Source organism: Carassius auratus, chromosome 10 (genome assembly GCF_003368295.1).
Source record: "Carassius auratus strain Wakin chromosome 10, ASM336829v1, whole genome shotgun sequence".
Taxonomy (NCBI): Eukaryota; Metazoa; Chordata; class Actinopteri; order Cypriniformes; family Cyprinidae; genus Carassius; species Carassius auratus.
In genome coordinates this window covers 13,247,204-13,274,277 of record NC_039252.1, presented here as the reverse complement: position 1 = coordinate 13,274,277, position 27,074 = coordinate 13,247,204, and the positions used below count along the sequence as shown (strand labels likewise).

Here is a 27,074-nt window from a genome sequence, read left to right as displayed (position 1 = left end):
AAGCAAAACATGCCTCTGAAAGCACTTGTTTTTCTTGATATGCAATTCTAGATTCATATATGTTCTTCTGTACCCCTAACAACATCAGACGCCAATTAGCCATTTTGAGCAAATTTCCTGTGAGGACACTGTTCTGTAATTTAATCTCACTCACTTGTACACACTCTCACCCATAAACACATAACACATGTGATAGACAATACACACATTCAAACACACTGCACTCTGGATTAAAAAAAAGAGAGACAGATTCTTAGTTCATATATTCATACCTTTATATACAATTATGGCTTCATATAACAGCTGCAGTTTTCTTTTTGTTAAATTAAAATCAATTCTTCATCGCTGTTTACATTACAATATTAATAGGCACTTCCTCCAAGTAGAACTAGTCTAAAAAAAGCATGTGGTTCTGACAAAGACTGTACGATAAGTGTATGCTTCTAATGTACAATTGGCTACAGTGGGAAAACATCTCCCATCTCAATTAGGTCACGTCAGACAACATTAAAATCAGCAAAAAAAAAAAAAAAAAAATACAACTTCACTACGCATTTGAGACAAATTCGTCCATTAAGAAATTAGAGTCAAAACAAATGACATATCTGATTATTCAACAAGACAAAATCAACGCTATTTACATGTCTAAAGATCCAAAGAATCTAGAGCAGAAAAAAACTCACAAAGTCAATGATACATAATAATTATTATATACAGATATTAGATAACAGACACAAACAAACAAAAGCATACTTTTGAATAATCATAGGCAGTCTGAAATCAGTCTGAAAAGCATATATTGTTGTTTTATATCGGTTAAAAATATATGAATATGTTTCAAATATTCTTTATCATTTACAAACCTTCTTGGTACACCTCACTGCTTGGATAGAAAATCCCACAGGTTTGAAATCACAATGCATTAAATATTTTGTAGATGTGCAGTTACAATGAACGTGTGAGTGTGTGTGTGTGTGTGTGTGTGCACGCATGTACAACATTAAGACAAGAACACAGAGAAAAATCTTAAATTACACAAAATTATCATATAATTTCTGTCAAAAACATAAATGTAAAAACATTTTAAGAGGCCTTCAGCCTGATGCCCTCAGACAGATGCAAAATTAGTCTTAAGTGAATGTGGCTTCCAGTGACCTTTTCTGAGGATTCTAGAATCCCAGCATAGCTCATTTTAAATTAGTTTCATCTTGCCATTAAGTTTAACTAGTCAATGACAAAAAATATCTTGAGTCAAGATATATGGATTTTAGAGTTCCATTTTAAAATACAAGAATTTGTGGGAAAAGAAAGAAAAATAGTATAAAATGTTTTCAAATACATTGTCTGAGGTAAAAATGATTATTGTTATTATCATTATTCAAATATGAATGTTTGAATCATGAATATCATGCGGTTTTTTGGGGGTAATATTTGAACTTACATTCTCATGTAATTCAAAAAAGTCAATGGGGTTTTAATATGAAGACTTTTTGCATTATCTCAGGACGGTTATACCAATCTGACATTAAAAAATGGTGAATTTAAAATCAGAAACTGATGAGAAATCATCACATCATCCAATGCCAGGTTGAAAGAGGGGAAGGCACAAAATACATAACATTATATAGTTTGAGAAAATCTATGTTATATATACAGCAAACAAGGCCACAATAAAGGACTTTTTTGACATTTATAAGTTGGGAGGGGTTATTGAAGAGCATTTAAAATGACCTGTAAGGAGCTTACAAATGTACAAATATAAACACTTCATTAACCATCCCATCAGTACAACAAAAATATACATCTCTGTACAAAACACATTCATTCAGCACCCTGAAATGACAAAGATAACTGTAATGTACACTACAACAGACATTATACAGCACTCCAGTTTATATGACACAAGCATCTGCCCTGAATTCATTTTAGTGACTTACAGTGCCAAGTTGAAAGGCCAAATAGGCAAAACTATACAAAACAATCTCAAATGTCTGTGAGTGTTTGAAGTGACTATTTTTGATTAGCCAGCTTCAATATTTACACTCTGACTAACCGCAAGCAAAAAGCAGATTATGATGATTCCCGACAATCATGGAGTCTACTGGAACAATGTACTGTAAATCAGTAAATAATGACCATTCACTGGCCTCTGCTGATTGGTTGCAGAAGTTCTGACTGAGGTAAACAGTTCATGAGGTGCATGCACATACTTGAGAGAGAGAGAGAGAGAGAGGACAGAGAAAGCTACAATAGTGAATTAAAATAACATCTGACATGTCAGGAATTTTTCTATTTTATATGAGATTTACAAAGTCAGAATTCAGAGAAATAAAATTGTAAATGCCCGATATACTGTATAGTCACAACAGGAGAAATAAAGTTGCAATTGTGAGAAATAAATTCAAAACTGTGAGAAATAAACAAAGAATTAAAAGACCGACACAATTACGTCAACTAAATTTGATGGGCTTCAGTGATGCCAAAAATCTATTTATTTATTTTACTTCTGTTTTATTTTCACTCATAGTTGTTTTATTTTAGACTTTTAATAATTGAGTCCTTGGAGATGGGAAGGAAATGTAAGCTCGGGATCTCTCTTGTATGTGTAGCCTTTTGGTATGACCTACAGCATTCAGTCGCTTTAGTCAACTGTTGATTGACCTGCTTTATGTCTATGACATATTTACATATATATTCACACACACTTGTTATGATTAATTCATATTATAAATCAAAAACAGCCTGCCTCACCAACGTGTATGTGTTTGAGTAAATAATGTGTTTATCCCGATACCCAGCTATGCGTGTTGGTCTTGACTCCATGTGGGAAACTCTGTTGACTGCTCATGGGGTCGAAGTTGAAATCCAGAGCATCACCGTCCATGAGTGTGTCGTGAAGGACGGTTTCTACGTCACACTCCAGCTGCTCGATCGACATGTCATCTAAGTCACTGGGCAGCCGCTCCGGGTGGCTGTGATGGTGGTGAGGACCCGGTCCGTGCCTGTGGAAACCGTTGCCATTGGTGTAATTTGGCATCCTGGCTTCACCTCCGCCTCTACCCAGTTGAGCATGATGAGGCAGGTGTGGCTGTAGCTTCATGTTACCGAGGCGAACAGGATGCCCGTGGGGCAACAGGGCACAGCCGTTCATGCCCATTGCCGGTGATGGCAACTGATGAAGTGAGCGCGGGTGCCCATGTAGGTGAGGATGCGTGATCATTTTGCCCCCCTGTGCCATTTGTCCCTGACCAGCATAGCTAGGTAGCACCCGTCTCCCTTCTCCAGACCCCACTGACTCTAAAGGCTGCATCATGTCCCTTCTCGGATCGGCTTCTGCGGTCAGCAGCTCTTTGAGCAGCCCTGCGGCACAGTTGTACTGACCCACGAAGGGTCCGTAGCCTCCTGGTTGACTGTCTGATAAAGTAGGTATGGCGATGGGATTCTGTCCACCCATCCTGGCCTGTCCATACAGGCACCTCCGGTAGTCCTGTTGGACTTGGGGCTGAGGACCCATACTGGGAGAGTTGTAAGATGGGTACCCAGGGCTACCTTGCATCATGGGAGAAGACAACGCAGTTTGGGTCTCTTGGCTTGCCTGGGTGTTATTTTTGGTTGAGATGAGGTTGAGGTTGTCTAAGAGATTGTCCATCAACACGTTCTCAGAACCGTGGTGACCCGCCACTTCGGACAGGCTGGGAAGGGGGCCACCCAGTTTGGTGCCTGGGTACCCGATGGGAACCTCACCAGCCTCATCCTCCTCAGGCAGGAAGGGTGAGCGACGGCCGCTGAGCGTACTGGCATCAGAGCTGGCACGGGTTCGAAAGGTGGTCCAGGGTTCAAAGTCTTCATTGCTGTGAGAGTTGGGGCTGCCAAGCCATTTTGGGTACTGAGAACCAGGACTGTTAGAACCACCATCCAGTCCACCCTGCATCGACATCTATAGATGCAAAAGAAGAGCCATGAAAACCAACTGTAACACATCACTGTTCAGATATATTGCTGTAAGTTATTCTTCCACAATGTCTACACTGGGAGTGGCACAACTATGGATAATCTGATTAAATTAATCCAAAACCATTTAGATTTTCAGAAGACCAGGGGTTTGAGGCCATGAATTATTTTTAAACTGATTTTAAATTCTTGGTCGTTTTGGAATAGAGAAATAATTGTACACATTAATTTTGCACCAATACAATTGTGTATAAATAGGTTTTAATTAGTAGTTGTATATAATATTTTGTAACATTTAAATTCAACTGTCTATTTATTTATTCAGTCATTTAATTATTTTTATACATTTATTTTATTTAATAGTCCAGAGACCAGAATCAATTGAATGCAAATATAAACAAAAAATGAAAAAAAAGACAAACAATTAAAAAAAAAAGTAAAAAATATAAAATAAATAAATAAATGAATTTCACATCATTATATTTGTAAAAACAAATTCAGTTTCAGTTAGTCAGGCAAAATAAAGTAGCTTGAAGTGCATCAAAAATAGAAAAGAGGAGCTCATTGACTAAAAGCATGTCATAATGTACCATAATTTACGTTTTTCTGTGTTGACAACTTTATTAATTAAAATGTGAATAATTTAGATAAGGCATTACAATATGCCACTTAAGAAAATAAATGATCAAAGAAAATATTTTTGGTGTGTGTTTATATAAACTGTGTTACTGATTGCAATAGCCTTTTTGCAGCAGTTCCAACCAACTCATCCATATTTGGCACGCAGTGAATCTAGTGAGCGAGCACCTAGTGGGCGAGCAGAGACTGTTTTCTCCTCAACTGACCTTTTTCTTGGCTGCTCGTCCGCGGCTCTTCGTGAACTTGCTGTTGTTGTCCATGGAAGTGGCTCTCCGGCGTGGAGACTTGCCACTCTTTCCCCCCTCAGGGTTCAGCATCCACCACGAGCTCTTCCCCGTTCCTTCATTCTGGACGCGCACGAAACGACTGTGCAAGGACAGGTTGTGTCTGATTGAGTTCTGGCAGAGAGAAAGAGAACAGGGTGAGGACATGGAAATCTGAGTATAGATGTCTCACTGGAAACTATTCACAAGAAGTGGAAATGACCTGCAATCATCCAATCAGTATCATGATATCTTGCTTTTAACCAATAAAAAAGATTTTAACACATAATATCTTGTTTTTGTACTGTAATACATGCAGTAATATTGAAACATGAGATAAACCATTTTGATTGACAAAACAGACAATATTTTGCCAGACAAGTTGCTGTGAGGGTGTTTGTGTGTTTGAAGAATGACCGATATCACTTTAACGTATGTTACCAAATCATATGCACACAACTGCAGATACAACAGGCTTTTCAGAGCCTAGTGACAATATGAAGTAGAGGAATAGCCAGTTAGCTGGCAGAGGAAGAACTGTATTAGTCATGTCCTTTTCGGAGGCACACTCTGAACTCAACATACACACACACACACACACACACATCCTGCGCTAATGATATTTTGTCTGCTTCGGTTTTTCCATTCACACCCAGACCAGACCTTCATTTACCAAGAAAGAGAAGCGAGACTACCACAGAACAATTTAAAAGTCTCAAACACTTTTCTAGCTTAACTCTTATTTGATTCCTTTGGAGTAAATAAGTGACATAATTTAAGCCTGGACTGTCATTGAGAAGAAAAAAGTTAAATTAACAGTCTAACCAAAGGTCATAGCCAGGTTATTTCAAGATGGTAAAAATAAGAGTTAATGTGGGAATCTTTGTGGGAAGAATTACTAAAGCAACACTTAGCAGTTGAAGCAGTTTGACTGTATTGGTCGAAGCAAATTAAGTATTTATGCATTATTACATTTTAAATAAACAATGTCCTACAAAAAGTCTGTTTCCTGTGTAGTAGGAAGTCAAGTGGTAGGAAGAGGCTCAAGCCCCAGAAGAAGGTCAGCAGGAGTTTACCTCCAATCTTTGATGCTGAAGGTGACCTTAGAGGTCAAGTCAAGGGAATTGCGGCTTCTACATCACAGAATCAGCGAATAAAGTGACTGCATAGATTTGAACAGAGCGAATGAGTAAGTGTGCACGGGGTCTGGAAACAGAACCACATATTCTAGATCTGTCTGACCCATTTAACTGGCACTGCTAGGATAAGAATAATGAGGGAAAACAGAATTGAGGAAAGAATGCTGAGTGAGAGGAAAAGGAAGAACTGGAGGAATAGAGATAAAATGAGAAAGAGGGGTACCAGTATGGAAAGTGAAGTGGTGGAGACAGAGGGAGGTAGTAGGCATTGAGTCACGAAGGAGGAGGAGAAGGAGGGTGTGTTGAGGTAGAGGCGGGGCAGCGGGAATGTTTTCCTGCTGAGAGGGACGGGGTCGATGAGTTCGCTGTGTGTGTCTGTGCGTGTGTGTAGAGGAGGACAGCCTCTCCAGTACTGCTGACAGACCCTTGCAAACAGACACAGAGAGAGTAATAACGTATGGGGCTGTCTGGCGTCTGTCTGCACTGTAACAGAACCCCCACAGCACAGCCTCGCTCCACCCTGACACTCAGAGAGAGAGCGAGAGAAAGACACAGACACAAAGAAAGACAGAAATAAAGAATTCTGTGCAATGTTAATAGTTGAAAATCATTATACTTTACTCCTTTTTAAAAGTATAAGACAGACAGACAGACAGACACAAAACGGGCAGAAGAAAAGAAAGGCAGAAAGAAAGAAAGAAAGAAAGGATGATGTTGTGAGTGTTCCAGTGTACTCATACATAAATTCATCTAGTCATATTAGCAGATCGCTAATCACACATTCAGAGCTCAAGTGAACATGCTTTGCACATGCACACCAGGCCAGGCGGCAGGATGTGAGTCACTACAGGAATGCGACGGAGAAGGTGTCAAAGTTTTCTAATCAAATTGAACAAAAGAACGAATTTACATTAATGCCTGAATAGTTTCACAGTCAGGTATTTCTTTACTCAATACCCTTAAAATAGACTGACGCTTGCAGTTAGTCTTTCACTACTGATCTGAGCAGCTTTATAAGGTACAGTACAGGAAGTGAGTAATAGCCAGGGCTGCATGAAATCTGCTCCCCCAGAAACAGAAAAAGGCTATTTAGATTTCTACAAATACTCATTAACAGACACATCACTGCATCAATTCAACTGTGTCTTTCAATTCAGTTTTTTAATTCTGGATGATGTTTGAATGCACACAAATGCAAATTAGATTTGAAGGTTGATTTTCAATAACAAATTAAATTTCATTTTGTTGCTAACACAATATGCTACTCTATGGCTTCAAAGATTTGAAAAACAGCCCTTAAATTACATGGATTAGTATTATTTTTGAATGATGTGAACAAATTAAGAAAGTTGTCAGAGTTGAGTGAATTAACCTAGTAATTCTGGTCTGAGATCAGCACATGGGACATCTATACACGGTGTGGGGCCTTCACCTCTCTCTATCCTTGTCTTATCACAGGTATTCAAGGTATTTCAAGGTTACATGATGACCTTTGGTCTCAGATCTGGGATATCCCCAACTGATCTGCGACACTAAAGAAAAATGTGCATTAAAATCCCCTTTGGGTAAGATTTGAGTCAGCTGAAGTGTGAGATGGAAAAACTGTGGACCCATGCACCAATTTCTACACAGATGGGTGGGAAGTGTGCTAAAAGTTTGTGCAAATTGAAACTCCTCTAATTTCAGGCTCTTACATAAAGGTTTGTCAGTCAGACAGAATCAGTTCCATAAGTAGCCATCATGACACACACACACACACACACACACACACACACACACACACCAAATAAACTACCAAACATTAATCAAATATAATTGAGAATGGAAATACTGATTATCCTAAATCATTCGTTATAATTATTTAGAATAATTTTTTATCAACTAAACAAAACAAAAATGTACTTAATAAATTATTTATAATTAATGAATCTACGAAATTATACATATGAAGTTCTAGCACACCCAGATTATAAAATTTCTTTGCAGGTCATGTATGACAAATTGGTAAACAGAAGCGAATTTGCTTGTAGTACCAGGTGCAGTGGCAAATAAGTGTGTGATGCTGTAACGGTGTGTGTGCATGTGTGAAAAACACATTTCTATTATAATCCTCAAAGCTATTTCTGCAGTGGTAGGTGCCAATAGGCCACGCTGAAGGGGTCACTATGTATTTGAGTGTGTGTGTGTGTGTGTGTGTGTGCACGTGTGCGCATCAGATCTCCTGAGGGATTTATAAACAAGTCCGAGAAACCCCATCTGCATCCTGTCTGACACCCCAGACACCACACACACACTGACTGCCACTCAATAATAAGCAGGCATTATTAATCAGCCATCACCTTCACAACTTACAACTCATCATAACCAAACCAACTCACACTCAAGTTATGTGAACAAAGAGAACAATGATTTTAAACTGATCATCTTAAATAAAAAACTATACAAGTCAGTTTCCAAATTAAAGTAAAATATAAAACAGGTAATTGAGAGATCAAGCTTACAATAAGCATCAATTTGAGAGACATAAAATTATGAGATATGAAGTCACAACTGTGACATTAAGTCTCATTTTCAGACTCTGTCACAGTTACAAGTTAATCATAACTGTGAGACGTTAAGTCACATTTTGAAACACTGTCACAATTATGAGATACCGGTTTAGTCATAACCATGAGACATAGTCAAAATTATGATATAGTCACATTTGTGAGATACTTTTGAAATTGTAGGATATTGAGTGAGACATTAAGTGCCATTTTGAGACACCGTCACAATTATGAGATACAGCCACAGCTGTACAACATTAAGCAACTATTATGAGATGTAGTCACATTTGTGAGATACTGTTGAAACTATAAAACTATATCCCATTTTGAAACACTGTCACAATTATGAAATACCCGTATAGTCCAAACCGTGAGATATTTTTGAGACATTGCAATTATGAGATATAAAGTCATTAACTATGAGATGTATGATCACATTGTAAGACCTTAAGTAGCAATAATGAGATATAAACGTGCAAGTAACATTGTGAGATATTAAATAACACTGTGGGACATGAAAGTCTTAATTATGAAATATAGTGACAATTAAGATATGAAGTTGCAAGTGTGAGATATGAAGACTTCCTTGATTTTGAGGTATAGATAAAGACACTTTTTATAGGACTACTTTTTATCAGTATTTGGGTTTGAAGAAAGCGTTTGCACTGAAAGAGATCAAATCACTCACAACACATTATTCCCTTGCTTTGTTACAGTAATAACGGGAAGGCCTGAAGCGTAGACACAGTGTAAAATGCTCTACTGAGAACACAATCAAACATTGGCGCCAGTGGATTGGATAACTCCTGCACAGCTGTTTGACTGCAGCCAGTCAGCCGTGACGTCTTGACAACGAACACCAGTCCAAGTAAACAAGCAGCGCTTCCAAAGACCAGGTGCGAACTGACAGACAAGTGCCTGATGTTCACACACAAACATAATGCCACCCCTCCCTCCCTTCCATATGCACACAAAGTAAACCTACAGTTTGAAAGGGATCGCAAAGATTCATTTGAGATAGGAAATCGGAGAAAGAGATGAGGAATGGGATCATGACATGATGCAAGCTGGACTCAAACCTGCCAAGCTCAATGTGTGCACCAAGGCTCAATATGTCTGGTAATTATGCATTATGATTAAAATGTGTGTCAGAAGTGCTTTCCCAGGTTCTGATTGAGACGAAAGTGTCAGTGGGTGAGATTTCAGTGAGAGGAGATAAACACAAGTGGAATGTACAAGTTCAACAGAGAACGGCAAGAGGTCCTCAGAGATAAGCTGTGACAAGAGACTTCAATGGGCTAACCACTTCCTCCTGCGCACATCCGCTTTATCTCTCTTTCCTTCATTGTAAATATTTAGCACTGAAGTGAAAAAGAAGAAAATAAATACATTTGTGTGTCAGGGAACCAGTTATGAATGAAAAACTCAAGGTTAGTAGTTCTTTTAGTTTTCTATTTATATGTAAATACATAGTAGTACATAGTGCATTAGTTCATATTTTTTCCTTTTTATTCAGCGGAATAAGAATACAATTATCTTGCGAAACGTTTAAATGACTTTTTCAGAAATCTGTTCAGTAACAAAGTATGGTGTTTAACATGCCCAGTTTTAATTGATACGTTCATTTTTGTGGTGGGGTGAGGTGATCTCTTTGACCAAAAACTACCCAGAAAACTCTAGAAACCACATGAAAAAGTATTAAAAACCAATTAGAACACCTTAACAACCACATACCGTAGGCAACCACTCACCATACCTAAGGTATACTGTATACTGTATGTATAGATAGAGATAGATAGATAGATAGATAGATAGATAGATAGATAGATAGATAGATAGATAGATAGATAGATAGATAGATAGATAGATAGATAGATAGATAGATAGATAACAAATTCATTAATTATAATTAAGAATACAAAATAGTTCTAATTCTAATCATTGTGATCTTTTAAAAGTGATAATTCATTTAAAAATGTATTCATTATAAATATAACCTGAATTACATATTAGTTCTCAAACACAGATTTCAGATCTTCCAGTGACGTCTACAGGAAAACAGTAGCACAGTTATCTACAGGAGATTCTCACCAGAGTGACAAAAGCACCTGCACTTCTAGAGAAATCTTTAGCTAAACACACAGGCTGCACTTTACCTTCATTTCATGTGGTTGCAGAGAGGAGGGACAGGAAAAGATGACGAACACAATTATATATGTATAAACATACACATGGTTTCTTTGCATGCTAAGAACTGTTATTATACCTGATACTCTAAAGAATAACACTATCTTGCTCATGCCTACTGTTAGGGATAAAACACATACACTGCAAAGAACCCTAATCTTGCTTGTTCAAAGTCTGTTTTCTTTTCTTTTTCTTTTGGTTAGTAGTTGGTAAGTAAAACATATGGAGAAGTGAGTGTAAATGTGTGTATTAGTGTACATACTGGCGGCTGGGTTATTTTGAGAGAGTGAAACAGAGATGGAGACAGAGGGACAAAGTGAAAAGGACAAAGAGAAAAACTTGACGTCCCACAAGTGCAGTTAGAGAGAGGGCCCGTCACCCTCCTTGGCCCATCCGTTCAGGAAAAGCTGCGTAAAACTGATATGAGCCCTGTCTGCCCTCTCACTCTAACAGACCACAGGGCTCCGCGCGGGCACAGACCAGACCCACACAGGGGCCACCAACGGGACCTTTGGGGAGTAAAATGCCCTAATAAATGATACAAAGAACTTCAGTGCGAAACAAAAAATTATCTTTGATAAGAGGAACCGCTTCTTTGTGTAATCCGACATTAAAGTCCCTGATTGCAGAATTATTTATCATTCAGTCACTCTAACGAGTAAATTACATTTTCTGAGATATAAGCAACAATACTAATAAGCCCGACTACGAAAAATGACTGATTAACTGTAGTTTCAAATAAAACTAAACAGTTTAGCACTTTGAACCATTTAATCTTGCTTAAGGGGGGGGGGGGGGGTGAAATGCTATTTCATGCATACTGAGTTTTTTACACTGTTAAAGAGTTGGATGGACAAAGTTTCAAAAATTAAGTTGTACGTTTGAAGTTGCTTCAGGTTTGTCACAAGCTTCGGAAAGTTTTTTTTCCGAGTATGGCTCTGTGTGACGTTAGATGGAGCGGAATTTCCTTATATGGGTCCTAGGGCACGTCTGCCGGAAGAGCACGCGCTCCCGTATAGCAGAGCACTGAGAGCACAACCGGCATTCACTGATCAGAGCAAGAGCATCGCGAAATCTCACAAAAGAAGTGTGTTTTTGGTTGCCAGGGCAAGACAACCCTGCACAGACCAGTGGATGGAGTTTATTTTTACAGAGCATCAATGGAGTTGTGCAAGTGTTTTTGTTTGTTCCCTGCATTTCGAAGATGCTTGTTTTACAAACAAGGCCCAGTTTGACGCCGGATTTGCATATCGTTTATTTCTTAAGGATAATGCAGTCCCAATGAAAAAGGGTCACGATCATGTGTTGGAACCGCATGCGGTGAGTAAAACTGCTTCAAATATCTCTGTGTTGTTCACATCCCGTGGTAACTAGGATTTACACAAGCTCCAGTCTGGATCCAGAAGAAGAAGAGAGATTATGCTGACCCTCAGAGGACCTCAGATGATGCTAACCCTGAATCAACAAACAGAACTAACAATTATTGCTAAATGTGTGACTGAATCATATAATAACTTAATTAATAATATTGATAGTTCATCGTCTAGCTGACTACGTCTTGTATTATTATTATTATTTTTTTTTTTTCTAAAATCCTGTCAAATGTGCACAAACTACTAGCTACTACTAAATATTGTAGAAACATAATTTTCTGTAAAGTTGCTTTGTAACGATTTGTTTTGTAAAAAGCGCTATACAAATAAATAAACTTGAATTGAATTGTTAACTTAGCTATCGGCGTGTAAGCACATCAAGTAAACAACATGCGATGCTGGCATCAAACTGCACTTTCCACATGTACACCTTTAAAGAAGAAGAAGAAGAAAAAAAGATGACATAAAGTGGAACTTAGTCATTTTCCAAAACCGCTAAGCAAATATATACAGTTTCAATACATACTACATAGAGACGTCCTGCTGTAGTCGTTGCTGCTGCAGCTCTTGTTAAATTTCAGCCTCTGGATCTGATTCTGGATCATAAATATACGGCTGAATCTGACTGTTAGCCATGGTTTGTTTTGGATGATGTTTTTTTCCTCACGGTAATGTCATAGCTTCCAGCTCTCAACGCAAAAGCCTACTCGCGCTCGTGATTCTTTAGCTCCGCCCACACATCACGCCTCCAGCCGCTCGTTTTTTTTCCGGGAAAAAACGGTACAGACTATCTTTCTCTTATAAATATAATAAAACTAAAGACTTTTTGGAGTTATGAAGGATGGAGTACTACTCTATAGGTACTCAAGATTAACAGGATATTGAGTGAAAATGAGCATTTCACCCCCCCTTTAAAAACAACTTTTTATTGATCAGAAGTTGCTCTTTTTCTAACTTTTTGGAGTTATCAGTTCTATCATGACAACTCTATGAAAATTTATCATGGTAATGGATGTGGCAATGTTAATGTGCTTGGTCTCGGCGGAATCTACTATGCTGCTGCTGCTGTTGGTTTTTGCTGTTGTTGTAGATTATTGCTGCTGCTGTAAGCAAGTACAGAAACTTGCTACTGCCAATACAGGAGTATTTAAGACATACTGCTGCTGCACAAATAGTAGGGCTGCACTATTAATCAAAATTAAATCACAAAGGCAATAAATAACGATTAGGCAGAGGCTGCGATTGTCATGCATATCTTTCAGTGAAGCACAGTTCTGTGATCAGCAGTAAATATTCATCCGAAGGCCAGAGGGCGCCCTGGCGCTGTAAATCCAAATATCCCCCAAAGAAGAAATCTAGGAAATGCCGCTGAATAAACAGAAGATTTAACTACTTTAATTGATTCAACGTGACTAATAAACACGACTGTGGCAATATATGGTTTATCTGGGTACTTATTATTATAATTTTCATCATAATAAAGTATATCTATAATGAAATGCTAATCAACATGTGTAATAAATGCTGCTCCACCTGAAAGTAGATGATGGAGTTTAACTGTGAATCACAGAACCGTCTTTACTGAAAAAATGTGCATGACAATCGCAATTAATTGTGTTCGATTTATTAATCGTCCAGCCCTAACAAATAGCATATATAATAACCCATAGCAGATCTATACAGGTGAAGATGGGGAGGTGGAGGATTTCAAAGGCACTCTAAAAGCACTGCGAGCTGCTCTAGTGAATACTAACCAACCATTTAAATGTAAAGCAGCAAGCTCATTGGCTGCCAGTGTCACCAAGTTGGAAATGTCCATGTCTTGCACCAGAAGCTCTAAATTATTGTTTTTGGAAGAAAATTATCATACACGAGTCAAATGTACACAATACAGCTATTTATCTAAACCAGTGGTTCTTAGGCTTTTTTTTCCACTGGGCCGCACTATGGTCCAAGTGTAAGTCTCACAGGCCGCTTTTGATCAGTTTTGTTCCTGTGGCTCAGTGGTAGAGCATTGCATTAGCAGCGCAAAAGGTTGTGGGTTTGATTCCCAGGGAACACATATTAGGTAAGAAAAATGTTATAACCTGAATGCACTGTAAGTTGCTTTTGATAAAAGTGTTTGCTAAATGCATAAATTCAAACGTTAACGCATCTTTGCTGAAAGTATTAAGTTCTTTAAAAAAAAATTACTGGCCCCAAATTTTTTAACAATCATATAAAATATTAAGAGTTTTGAACACTAATACTCATGATTTTTTTGATGCTGGTCTTCCAACAAGTCTTCTTAACTAGCATAACTAGCAAGACTTTCAAGGTGAACCACCAGCCTCACCAGCAAATCTAGATGTACTTGATTAGCAGTGTTCGAATCTCTGAACTTTGACTGCAGATGTATGAAGTTTCTAAAGTAACATCAGATTTCTAAAATCTGAAGTGTCAAAAGTCTCTCTTTACTCTCCATTTAATCTAATTTCTGCCTGGGAGAAACACCTGCAGTGTTAGAGATCTCATTCGTGATTTTTCTTGCCTGTGAGGTATTTTGTGTGGTTACACACATCTATTTCACTCAAACATGTTGACACACATGTGCACAGGGACAAAGAGGGCAGGAGGTCACAGTCATCTCGACACCCACTGAGGTTTATCATGCTTTTCTAACTGCTTTCCACACCCACCCAATCAATCCAGTCCCACCTTTACAAACTAACTTTCATTCGCACGAGCAAACACCTGGGCTGTACTCAGATCTGTCATTTATTATCATATCATGCGGTTGCTCCAGGGAGGGGCAGGAAAGGCAAAGACAACTAAAAAGCGTGTACTGTAAGGGAACAGTGTGAAATTAAACACACACACTCTCTCTCTCTTTCTCTCTCACACGCACACACATACACACTCTTCAAAGGTGATTCAGCTCTTCTGCTGAGTATTAATGATTGGCAGATTGGTTTACAAAAAGCATTTTTGATTTTCTATTAAAGATCACGATGTGACATTTCAAATGAATTATGTGAGCCTGTGAAAGAATGTGTGTGTGTGTTTGGGGCTGTGAAACAAAAGCAACCTGCTGCAGCCTGTTTTTTTTTTCTCTCGCTTTAATAACAGGATGACCCGACATGAACTTTGTCACTCACTAAATGAGTCTGACTGTTCATTTTGCCATTTTAGGTCTTAAGTCTTGTCAATTCTTTTTACATTCTCTCACATCTGGCTCAGGGTCAAATGGAAAGACTGAGACTACAAAGAGGTTTGGCACACTGTCCTTAAAACATAGAGAAGAGGTTTGCACTAGTACTGGTACTGAATGTCTGACATCAAGTACTTGTTGTTCGACTGAAGAGACAGTTGACCTCATCATATTCAGCTTTATGTCATTTTGAACTGGTAAGACTTTTTTTTAGAATAAACTGTAATTGCATCTCTTTTCTGCACACCAAAACACATTGACAAGGGGACGTCAAGCTAAATGGACAAAAAGCACAATAAAATATGGCGTTACTGTATGTGATATATTCCAATTCTCAAAATAGCTAAATGTGTGAGGAACTGAACAAAACTGAAACTATTGTTCACTGGTAATGTTCCCTGCATTCACTTTTTTTTTTTATATTCTACCACCATTGTCCAGTGTCAACATCGTAAAAACTGGTATGAGGCATCCAAAATTTGAATATGGTTGCATGCGCTCTTATTTCAACAACGCAAAACGCGCTACTTTTAAGCATCTTTTCTGTCATTTTTGCAGCTGAACTATTTATATTAACAGTAAGGAAAAGAGCTCATGGGACATTTTGGAAAATAATTATTTTTGTGCTCCATTGAAGAAAAATATTTGGATATATAACAGTATGAGAGTAAGGGAATTCATTTCTATTTGGGTTACACAACCTCTCTCAAAGATTTGTTAGAAAATGTTAGAATTGCTATAGCGGTAATCTAGCTTGCAGTCTTGTATATGTATATTGGTGCCCATGGAGGAGTGATTACGGTTGACCACTTAAATCACATACCAGTGTCACACACACACACACAGACCACCTGCACAGTACCAAACCACACAATGCTTCATTACTTTAGTCAGTCAGCTGATTCTCATTATTTACTCATCCTCATGTCTTTTGTAAAACATAAAATTTTTAAGTATGTTTAACAGTTTTTGTTTGCCTGTTTGTTTGCTTGTTTATGACAGAATTTCTTTCAAATGCAACTGTTTAAAAGTTTTTTTTTTAACAAGAAGCCTCTAGGCTGCATTTATTTGATCAAAAATACAGTAAAAACAGTAATATACTGTTTTAATATATTTTAAAATGTAATTTATTACTGTGTTTGCAAAGCAGAATTGTCAGCACCATCACTCCAGTCTTCACAAATTTGATTGCTTTTATTTTTTTCATTTTTTTAATGTAATCACCCCCACCCCAAACTGTGCTATTTCATTTTTTTTTTTATGGAAACTAATTTTTTTATTTTTTATTCAGGATTCTTATAAAATAGAAGATAAATAGAAAGCATCTATTTAAAATATAGTTTTTTTAATCAAATGTAAATATACTTTCTATTCTTTTTCTTGTGCTCAATTTAATCAGTCCTTTTTAAATAAAGTTTTAAAATGTAGTGAATGCAACAGCTCAATGAAAAATCGATAAACAAAGGATACTAACAGGAAGTGACATCACATCTTTGCAGAGGAAGAATGGACACACAAAACCAGGCCAAGGTCATGTGAGCAAGCCTTATCTATTTTCTTTTCATAGCTGGCTTTTTCCCGCAAACAGAAAAAGCGTGTGCAAACACTCTCTCTCTCCCTCTCTTTCTCTCTCTATCTCTCTCTCTCTCTCTCTCTCTCACACACACACACACACACACAAACAAACAAACACACATACACATGCATCTCTTTATCGTGGCTTTCCCACATAAACAAATGTCCACTCACTTCCTTTAACCCTCACAGTGAATGAAAAATACTTCTGAAAAATTATTAGGTAGGTTTTTTCATGCCACTCTTACATCTATCTTCAGAAAAGACAGATGTATTGTTTTTAAGTTGCACCGGTGCCAGTTGAAATACTGCACGTGTAGTAACGGTTCATGTCACAGGCCACTGAGAAAAATACAGACTTCCAGTGAGGCGCCAAGCATCTGAGGTCTTTCTGCCCACCGGTATCCAGTGAGCAGCAGCCTCCCCTGAGAGAGAAAGAAGGCAAGAAACGGAACGGAGGGACCCCCTTCTGAGGGAACACAAGCACCTGGCCTTTGTGAGCATGTAGCGGAGCAAACGTGCCTTTGTGGGTGTGTATTTAACATTTGTTGTGAGTGAGTGTTTGCACGTGTATGTGTGTGTTACAGGATGCGGAGCCCCCACCCCTCAACCAGCCCCCAGAGGCCTGGAGGGGCGTGTGTGTTATTGTGAGACGGTGTAAAGAATAACACACCTCCTGTCCCTCCCCTGTTATTTCCCTCTAGAGATGGGATGAATCTTTAATATGACTCGGAACAAAACGAGTCATCTCGGGGAGTGATTCGTTCAGTTGCCCATGCGCAACATTCTATGGGTTCTGTACTGAAATTAGTTCACCTCTATCGAGTCTTCAGGCTTTCCAAGTCGTTTGTTCATCACGTGAAAGCCCTTTACTTAACCAATGCAGTTTGAGACTTAATAATAATAATAATAACAACCATCTCTTTATTACCTTTGTCACCACACTCAGTGTTATGGAAAAGAATCATCATCAAATTCACACATTTACATACTGTGAGAGATAAAACGCTCAAATTTGAGACCTGCATTAGTTAAGTTTATGGGAATGTCACGTGATGAACGAACAACTCAAACCCAAAGACTTTTCAGATAAGAGACGAGGTGAGCTAATCATAGGCTAAAGACCCAGGTAAGTAATGAATTAATCTTTTCTGTTTCTGATAGCATTATAGTTGTATTGTTTGTAGTGTGATCAACGTTTGCGTATGTACTAGATGTGTTAGGCAAGTAACACGTAACATTTGAATAACATCTTGCTAAATGAACGAAATGACTGGAAAAAAGATTTGTTCATTTTGCTAAATGAGACTCAAAGGACAGAGTCAGTCAAAAAATCCTTTTCTGGCTTCATTTAGCAAATCTGTTGGTTTATTTGTGTGTAGGACTCGCATATGCACATCCATTCCACATAATTGCACAGACTTTCCCCAAACAATCAACGAAAAAAAACATGAAAAAAGATCACAAATACGTGCGGGCCTACGCATGTACGTCTTGTTTTTAATGCTGAGCAAAGGGCTCTGTCTCCTTTTTTTCCAGACTTATATTTGAGTTTTATAAAAATCGATTTAGTGGGAGTTAGCATCATCATTAATTTCCATGTGCTTTTAATAGGATGGCAAAACTGCTTCATATTGCACAGAGGAGTCAACACTGTATTCTGGAATGAACCAGCCAGGCTGACGATGAGTTTTGTTGTGAAACTCTGGTGCCCCCCCGTCTCCCGGCCAGGCAGAGAGAGTGTGTGTGTCTTTTTCAGGGGAGGGAATGTTGCTATTTTCCAGCCACTCAGCAGGAAACGCATCATCACTCATTGTGGAAGACATGTGCACTGTTTTTACAGGAAAGTGCAAAAATAACCTCAAGCCAAAGGTTCCACCAGAGCCACTGGACTCAACATGACAAAAGTTCAGTGGCGGATGAAGTTTAGAGAAAGGGGTCATGTTTGATTTAGCCGTAGTTTTAATGAGATCCCTTTGGGGCAACAGATATGGTTTTGATAGCAGGCGAAGGGGGGAACAACAATAATAGTTTTTTTGTCAATCACAACTGAATTAAGCAAATGTACCAGCATTAATATAATAATAAAATTATTAATGTCATAAATAAATAATTAAATAAATAATATTATATATTTAAGGATTTTACAAAAAAGCACATAACGGACCCTCAGACTGTGAGAAATAATATTCTCCAGTCTGATGAACCTCAAATCCAAGCATAATGTTTGAAGGTAACCAGCTTTGCTCATCGCCTGCAGAGTACCATCCCAAAAGTAAAGTGTGCTGGTAGCAGCCTCATGCAGTGGGGCTGTTTTTCAGTGCCAGGGACTGAGAGACTCGTCAGAGTAAAAGGAACGCTCAATGAAGCAAAATATATAGATAGCCTTAATGAAAACCTAGTCCAGAGCATTCAGAACCTCATATTGGGCAAAGGGTTGACCTTCCAACAGGACAATGACCCTAGACACACAGCAAGAGTGGCTTATAGACAACTCTGTGAATGAGAAGAGCGAGTACAGGCATTCTCTGAGCATGATTTACACACACAGGAAGGACATGGACTCAGAAGTAATCAATGCTGAGAATGATTAGTGGTAGAAAATAAAACAGGGGAAGTCATTCATCAGTGTTTTCTCAGAGAGAGCTGCTTTCAAGATACTGCATCTCTGTAACAGAGAGACACAGATGCAGCAGCAAAGGACAACGAAGACATTCGTAGGTCAGAGGCCCTTGTAAAGAGGAGCAGGACGTCAGAAGGACAGGGAAGCTTAGAGTTGCACAAAACGATGCTTTAACACATTTAGGTTAAAAGGAACTGTTCATCGTTAACTCTCCATCAAGTCATTTCAAATCTGTGACTTGATTTCTTCGATGAATCACGAACCCGATCCAATCAAAACTTGATTAATAAAGTCCAGCTGCAACATTGATACAACACTGATTCAATGCTGTTTCAATGACAGCAATCAATGCTGAACTGACAATCTCAAATTCTTTCTGATGTCATCTTAGTTCCCAAATAGTGAAAGACATAAGGACAGGGGAAGAAATTTTCAGGAATTACTGTTAAGCATGACAGTATTGGAACCACTGCACGATGTTGATGTAAGTGGTTCAAGCCAACTTCACTGATGTCCTTTTGTAAACACAAGCCGCTGTGTTTTCTGACGGAAGGCGGAGGAAATGCTTTAAGGAACGCGCAGATGGAAATGAGCGTAGTGCTCAGGAATGGAGGATGTTTGACGCTTTTCCCCAGTAACCCCCTTTCCCTTCCATTCCTCCTCCTCCTTCTCTCCTCTCCCTCTCTCCACAATGCTGGAGGAGTTGTTGTCACCTCCTGTGATTGTGCAGTAGGACTAGAGTACAGTGAGGCCTACAAAATACCCTCTCTTCTGCCTTTTAGTGACCCCAGATGCCTCTGAACTCTCTGGGATTTAGAGAGAGGAATCCCATGAGCGAGAATTTTTAGACAGAAATGGGAACACAGGTCATATATATGCTTTGGAGGGTTTAGCCACGCTTTAACAACAATGCAGACCTCCCATGATACCTCCAGCACTACAGACATGGCGTCAACGAGGTGCGTTCCTCTACATGACATACAAGATCTGACAACAAGGATGTAGTTGACCTTCTGAAGGAACACTCTGAAAGATGATACGGTCCTAAACAGCCTAAACCTGTTACAGTATGCTGACTCCTTGCAAAAATATTTCACATTATTACTGTTTTTATTGTGTTTTTGTTTAAATAAATGTAGACTTGGTGAGACTCTTCTTTCAATAAAGTCCAACTTTTGAAAGTATAATGTCTTTAAAACAAAATGTAAAAAGAAAATATATACAAACTCACTGAACTCACTCTTTGAATAAATCTATTGGATCCTAAAAATAAAAAATATATACAGATGACCGCAATATTTGGGCAAAAGAAAAATGGGCAAACAAGAGAAGTCAAGAGATGTTTGGTCTTTTGTGGTAAGTAAAGGTACAGTAAGAGGTCAGATTTTTTTGTGGTGTGGCTTTGTCAGATAAAACAAAATGTCTTATTGTCATGCTTTCTGGAATTATTAGCTAAAGTTGGCACGACTTCAGCTCTGATGAGTCCAGGGAATTTTTCCAGCTAAAATGCATATGTCTTTCCATAACAAGAGCAAACAAGTTTTTTAGGAATGTCTCTGGCAAGCTCAAGGGTAAATTCCTGCCTATCTTATACCTATTTCTGTGTCTTCATCATGAAGGCCAGTCAAGGCTTCCATGGTTCATTCTTATCTGCATGAGTGCTACACCTCAGTGCAATTCAAAGAAAATCAGTTCAATTCAAATTCAGTTTTCTGCAACAGACGTGTTCTGGCCTTTGGACACCCATTCAAATAAATCAGCTTCAAAACTAATTTCAAATCACCTGAAGCCAACCTAATTTATTCCAAATCCATTAATTCATTACCAATCAATTTTTGTACCCACAATAAATCTGTCAAAGAAAAATTATGACCTTTTTTTTTTTCATATCTCACTATGTTATATCATGACCAAATCTCAGATTAAATCTTTTTGTCATCTTGTTTTCTTTTAATAAGAACAGATTTTGTATTTCTTTTTGGAACTGACTGGCCTCACTTATGCACCTCAATTTCTGAGTGAACAAAAAAGTTATTAGTGGATAATTTTTACCATGTTTTAGCAATTTTCCCAAATGTAAAAAGGATGATTCCAATATTTGGTAATAATATAGCATTATGAGAAATTGATCAGCAGTTTTATTGTAGGCCAGTCATTTTTGATCATGAACACCACAACAAAATGGGGAAAATAATCCCACAAAATGATCATTTTTGGGAAGCTGTTATAGCCTGTGTGAGCAAAGTCAGTAAGTTTTAGTCCAATGCAATAACATAAACTACCTTTTTTTTTTTTTTTAGGAAAATGAAAAACCTTTCCATAGGTTCATAATAAAATAACTTTTCACATGAATTGTAATCATTATTGACTACGGTATATTATATTCTTTTTCTGCATTTCACCTATGGCGCTGACATCCGTTTGTCGTCATTTGACATTTCAGTTAGGGGACTTTTTTCCTGATATCTGATGAATTCAGAGGGTTTTCACATGTATCTTTTTGTCACGCTACTGTCCCATGCATGCACACTGATGTAGCTCTAGATTAAAAGCCACAGGTACCCACAGAGCCAAAGTCTGCACCAACTCACTGAGCCACAGTGATGAAGTCTTTCATCTGTCTGTGGTATGGTGGAGCAGCGCTGCATGTGCTTTCATTTCATTTTCAACCCTTTCCTCCCTTTCCTTTCTCTCTTTCGCTTTGAGTGTGTGTAAAAGCAAAATGTCCCTCAATTTTGCTGCACCTTGCACAATGCTAATTACGTGTTATTCAGAGCAGGTATCAACCACAAACTTCAGCCTCTGTGCACACTTCACCTGCATGCTCTGGCATTTATCTACCAAATTCAAAAGAACTCACAAACCGAATGAGATAAATGTAAAATTCTAGAATATAGATTTTAAATCTACCTGATGCACACTTTGAATCTACAAACACGTCAAAAGTGACTAGTTTTGGAGAATCAGTGGCCAGAACGCCTACACTCGAAACTTGCTGAATGACAAAGGATACAAATTGGTATCTGTTCAAGATAAGCTTAAACAAATATTGAGTGTGCCTTGAAAAAGCTTGAAAACTCTTACATACAAATGTATGGCTTGCAGGTTTGTGCATGTGTGTGTGTGTGTGTGCGCGCGCATGTTAGTAGGTGAGGTGAAAGCCTATGTGAACTTCAAAGCATGTAGAGGTAACAGGGTTCATGTGCTATAAGTAGGGCTCAGAGTTAAACATTTTTCAAAAGCATGAGGAAGAGGGGGAAGTGAGAAAGCTTGTTTAAAAAAATAGCTTAATGAAAACCATATGGGTTCATTTATTAATTTGGGTGAGTAACTCTTAGTGCCGTTAAAGACATTATGAATGGAGTTCAAATAGTAAATAAAATGATATGAATGACAAAGGTGTGTTGAATTACACAAGATGAGCTACAGTACGGCTCCACACAAGATTGTATCACTATACCACAAACATAGTAACACAACTCTAGCTTTGGGTGCAAACTGCCAAGGCTCCAAAACAGAAATTACATGCCATTTTTACAGAAGGACACATGGGAATTACAAAACTGCCCCACACTGAATTCTACCTGTATGCGTGTTTGTGTTTGACTACTTAAGGTGCATAGAGCAATGGTGTGCATATTTAAAAACACAAGAGAGCTATGAAACAACATGCTGGGTGCCAAAACCTCATAAAATGAGAACACTATTCTTATTATTTAACTTTGACTTTAAGGGAATGAACATGGACTCCCATTGCATGCTCTACAAACTTGTTGGCACGACCTTAAAAAGTTGACCTCTGAACCCCAGAGGTTTTTAAACCACAGGATAACATTTTCATTTCAACCGCCTTGAATTCTTTTGAGCAGTTACATCTAGGCTTGAAACTAAAATAAAACTAGCGCATCAGAAGTGAACTAAACAAAAGTGATTAGTTTGCACCCAACTCTCAATTTGATGTGAATCTAAAACAAACATGATTCCAGCGACAAGCAATCTGTCCACAATGAAACTAAAATGGACCAAAAGGCAAGATAACAGCCAATTAGTAGGCTGCACATTTGATGTGGAACAGTAATTGCAACAATGATATTCCAAAGTGGAAGGAAATGATTTAGCAATACACTACAGAAACCACTGCCAACCAATCAATAAAATATCTGGTTATCATGGGACAAAAACTCTATAGCACATGGTGTACATATCAGAACAAAAGCAACATACCGGTATGTTAACATATTTCAACAACAAGAATGGTCAATTGGCCATGACACTTGCCCTGTCTTACCAGTGGTGCAACGATGGAATGCATTCATTTGCATACAGTTTTTTTTTTAATGTCTTTTAAACTTAAACATTTGGTTTTCTTGGTGGAAATTATTCTGCTTTAAATATGTCTGCATGTTAAATGTATCCAGCTGGCTTACACAGCTGAGGTTTTGTCACAGTTGTAATTGACTAATTTGTGGCGTCTTGGAAGTATCAGTTATAAAGGGTTGAAAATCATAAAGAAATCGCATTATGACATCATTTTCCAGCAAAAGTGGGTTTATAAATGTATTGCTGTAATGAAGTTACATCATAGATGTATAATTTCCAGCTACTTTCGCAAATTTAAAACCTAATAAATTATGTGTTGCAGCTTGTTACTATCTAAACTATAATTAATATATATATTATATATATATATATATATATATATATATATATATATATATATATATATATATTTTATTTTTTTTTTTTTTTTTTTTTTTTTTTTTTTATTTCAGAGCAATGTATTACACTCAGAATCATTTGACACTGACTCAGCTGCACCATGACAAAACCCTTTTCTTTGTGCTCAGGTTTTACTTACGTTAACGTGACAGTCACAGACTGGAATCTACCGGGACAGGAAGCAGAATACTATTGTAGTCTCAGGTATGTAGACAGTATGATGATAAAGAACAGTCCAACACCTAGACTGGATTGCTGAAACTATGATGTCACAGGTGGAGGAGTCCAGACCATGTTTTGTCGTGGCGTGTAGATGGCGGTGAGGAGGGGGCGGACCACACCTTTCAGGTAAATGTGTCTCCCCGTAATGACAGGTAATCTTGCCGGTATTTTTAGCTCAGTGTTGGGAGGAGGCCCTGACATGGGTGATGGTAAGGATTTGTATTTCCATTTACGCACTGAGCAAGCAAAGAAACAAAAAAAACAGAGACAGGAAGAAGTGTTCTAGAGACAAATGACAGGTTAACAAAGACCCTTTCAATGCTGAAAACACACTCTGTTTTCTCCACCTCACTCATGCCAGCCCTGATAGTTGGTTTTAGTCATCATGCACCTCAAAGCACCTCAAAGCACCTCAGGAGCTTTAGAAATGTGCCCTCAAATCACAAGACTTACTACATACCTCTGCACGAGTGCTGGAAAAAATAGGTCACATGACTAAAACCAATGAAAATGACCACAGTTCACTCAGACTGCTAGATGAACAACAGTAGTTCACTCATAAAAAGTCGAAAATTTAAAGACTTTTCTTTACAAGTCTTTAAATAAAATGCTCTTTTCATTATATTTCACACAAAGCTATTTTTTGCCGCAAGTTCAGTCTTGGAATAGTGCAAAAGATGTATTGACCACTTTTCAATGACGGTTTGGCTTCCTATTTTAAGCTTGAAATCTTCAGTAGAAAAAAAAAAAAGTCATACAAGTTTGGAATGACATGAGGGCGAGTATACATATAAAACATAAAAATAAAAATAAATGCTATTTAGCCTTATATAACCCCCTCTCTACATCATGCTGATGACAGAAAGCCAAACCACAAGTTGTTCTGACAAGGATATTAAACAAAGATTAAACTGAACTGGCATCAGCAAATGCGCAGCTGATACTGGGTTGTTATGCATTCTTCTGAACACTGTGAGCTCGGGTCCCTCCTCTTTCGAGCTTTGAATTCCATGACAAACCGCATGTCATTCATTTGTGCTCAGAGGGAATCCACAACTGCGCTTTTGAAGGATAATTGTTACTGTCATATATTACGCTACACCTTTTTCAGGGGCCCACATTGGTAAAGAAAAATAATTATGTTCCTGTGGGAAAACCATAATTAGATCAAAATCAGCAGTCATCTCAAAAGTATTTAAGTGAATTAAATCCAGTAGCTCTAAGATATAATGTGGGATAGATAGTTGTGGTTGCTAGGATGGGAACATGGTTGGTCGGGCCGGAACCACCCAGGATCCTCTGTAAAGCTTGCCTACATTAGGTTACCAAGAAATATTACCAGTCAGGTAGAGGTAACTACTGTAGGTCAGATAGAAAGTTCATTTAGGAGGAAATACATTTATAAATAAATAAATCTACTTTCTTGACTTTTTTAGAATTATATTTGAAATGATAAACATTTAATTTAAGACCTATTCTCAAAGAAAAGAAAGAAAAATGTATCTTCTTTTAAGGAAGTTTAGATATTTTTACTGGAAATACAGATGAAAATATTGATTAAGAAAAATTTTTGTTTGTAGATGTTCAGATACAGTATGAATTGCTCTTTTAACTACATACACTTAACTTTTAACTTCCACTTATTTAGAATCACAAGTCTTATTTTTTCAAATTGTCTTTTTTTTTTTTTTTTTTTTGAGTAGACCTGTAATCAAATTTAAATACACTGATGGACAGATTAAAGGATGCTTTCAGTGTGCAGAAATACTTCTGCATGTTAACGTGTTTGAATAAAACAATAGGATGACCTCTAATGCTACTTTTAATGACACTTGTGCTTGGCCTTGGAGAGCCATTACCTTCCAGCCGGCTGAGCTGTTGCTGTCGCCCTTATCTTTGAAGTAAGGCACGCTCTTCACCATCCACTCGTAGATCTGAGACAGGGTGAGCCGCTTCTCAGGGGAGCTCTCGATCGCCTTGGTGATGAGGTCAGCGTATGACATATTCCCCCACGCGTTCCTGCGAGACGAGCTGCTCTTCCTCTGGGCCGCTGCAGGGCTGGAGCTGCTGGCAGGGGCTGGGAGCGGCGGCACCTGTTGCAGGTGCGTCAGCTGGGGATTCGGCTGCTGGGGATGCTGTTGCTGTGGATGAACGCAGTTGTCCTGGCAGTGGAAGTCGTTCAAAAGGACGGGTTTCTCCTCCTGGTAGTCCTCGGTTTCTTCTAGTAAACTTAGGCTGCTGATAAAGTCCACTATACCTTGCTCCGGCTTGACGGACGGTGCCGGGGAGGAGGTGTTGGAGCTCCCCGGCTCGCTGAACTCCGGTCGGTGCAGCGGCCAGGTGCATGAGCGCGGCCGGGAGAGAGGCTCAAAATCCGGGTCGATGTCAACCAGCTGTTGCTGCGGTTCTGCCATCACAAAATCAAAGCCGAAGTCAGCCGGCTGTCCTTAAACAGAGGATAAGTGCAGTTGAGATTTTGTCTAGTTTGCTCTCTCTAACAATCGCACATGATCGGAGCTGACTGACAGTAAAGCCTTGGGTCTGTTCGCGCAGTGAAACTCAGCGATGTGTGGCTCGTACCATGCCTAACGCGGTTTTAAATGAAATGACTGTTATGAAGCGCTCTCAGGGTGCAGCGTGTATTAGA

At 38.4% G+C, this 27,074-nt stretch overlaps 1 protein-coding gene across 1 annotated transcript; it reads right to left on the bottom strand.

Annotated features, from left to right (window-relative positions):
* Window positions 1-257: 257 nt before the first annotated feature.
* foxo1b (forkhead box O1 b) lies at window positions 258-27,074 on the bottom strand. Its single transcript, XM_026273801.1, has 3 exons — window positions 26,287-27,074; window positions 4,797-4,988; window positions 258-3,937 (listed from the first exon to the last, which is right to left on the bottom strand). Exons 1-3 carry the CDS (start codon window positions 26,839-26,841, stop codon window positions 2,783-2,785), a joined length of 1,902 nt encoding a protein of 633 aa, XP_026129586.1. The 5' UTR covers window positions 26,842-27,074; the 3' UTR covers window positions 258-2,782.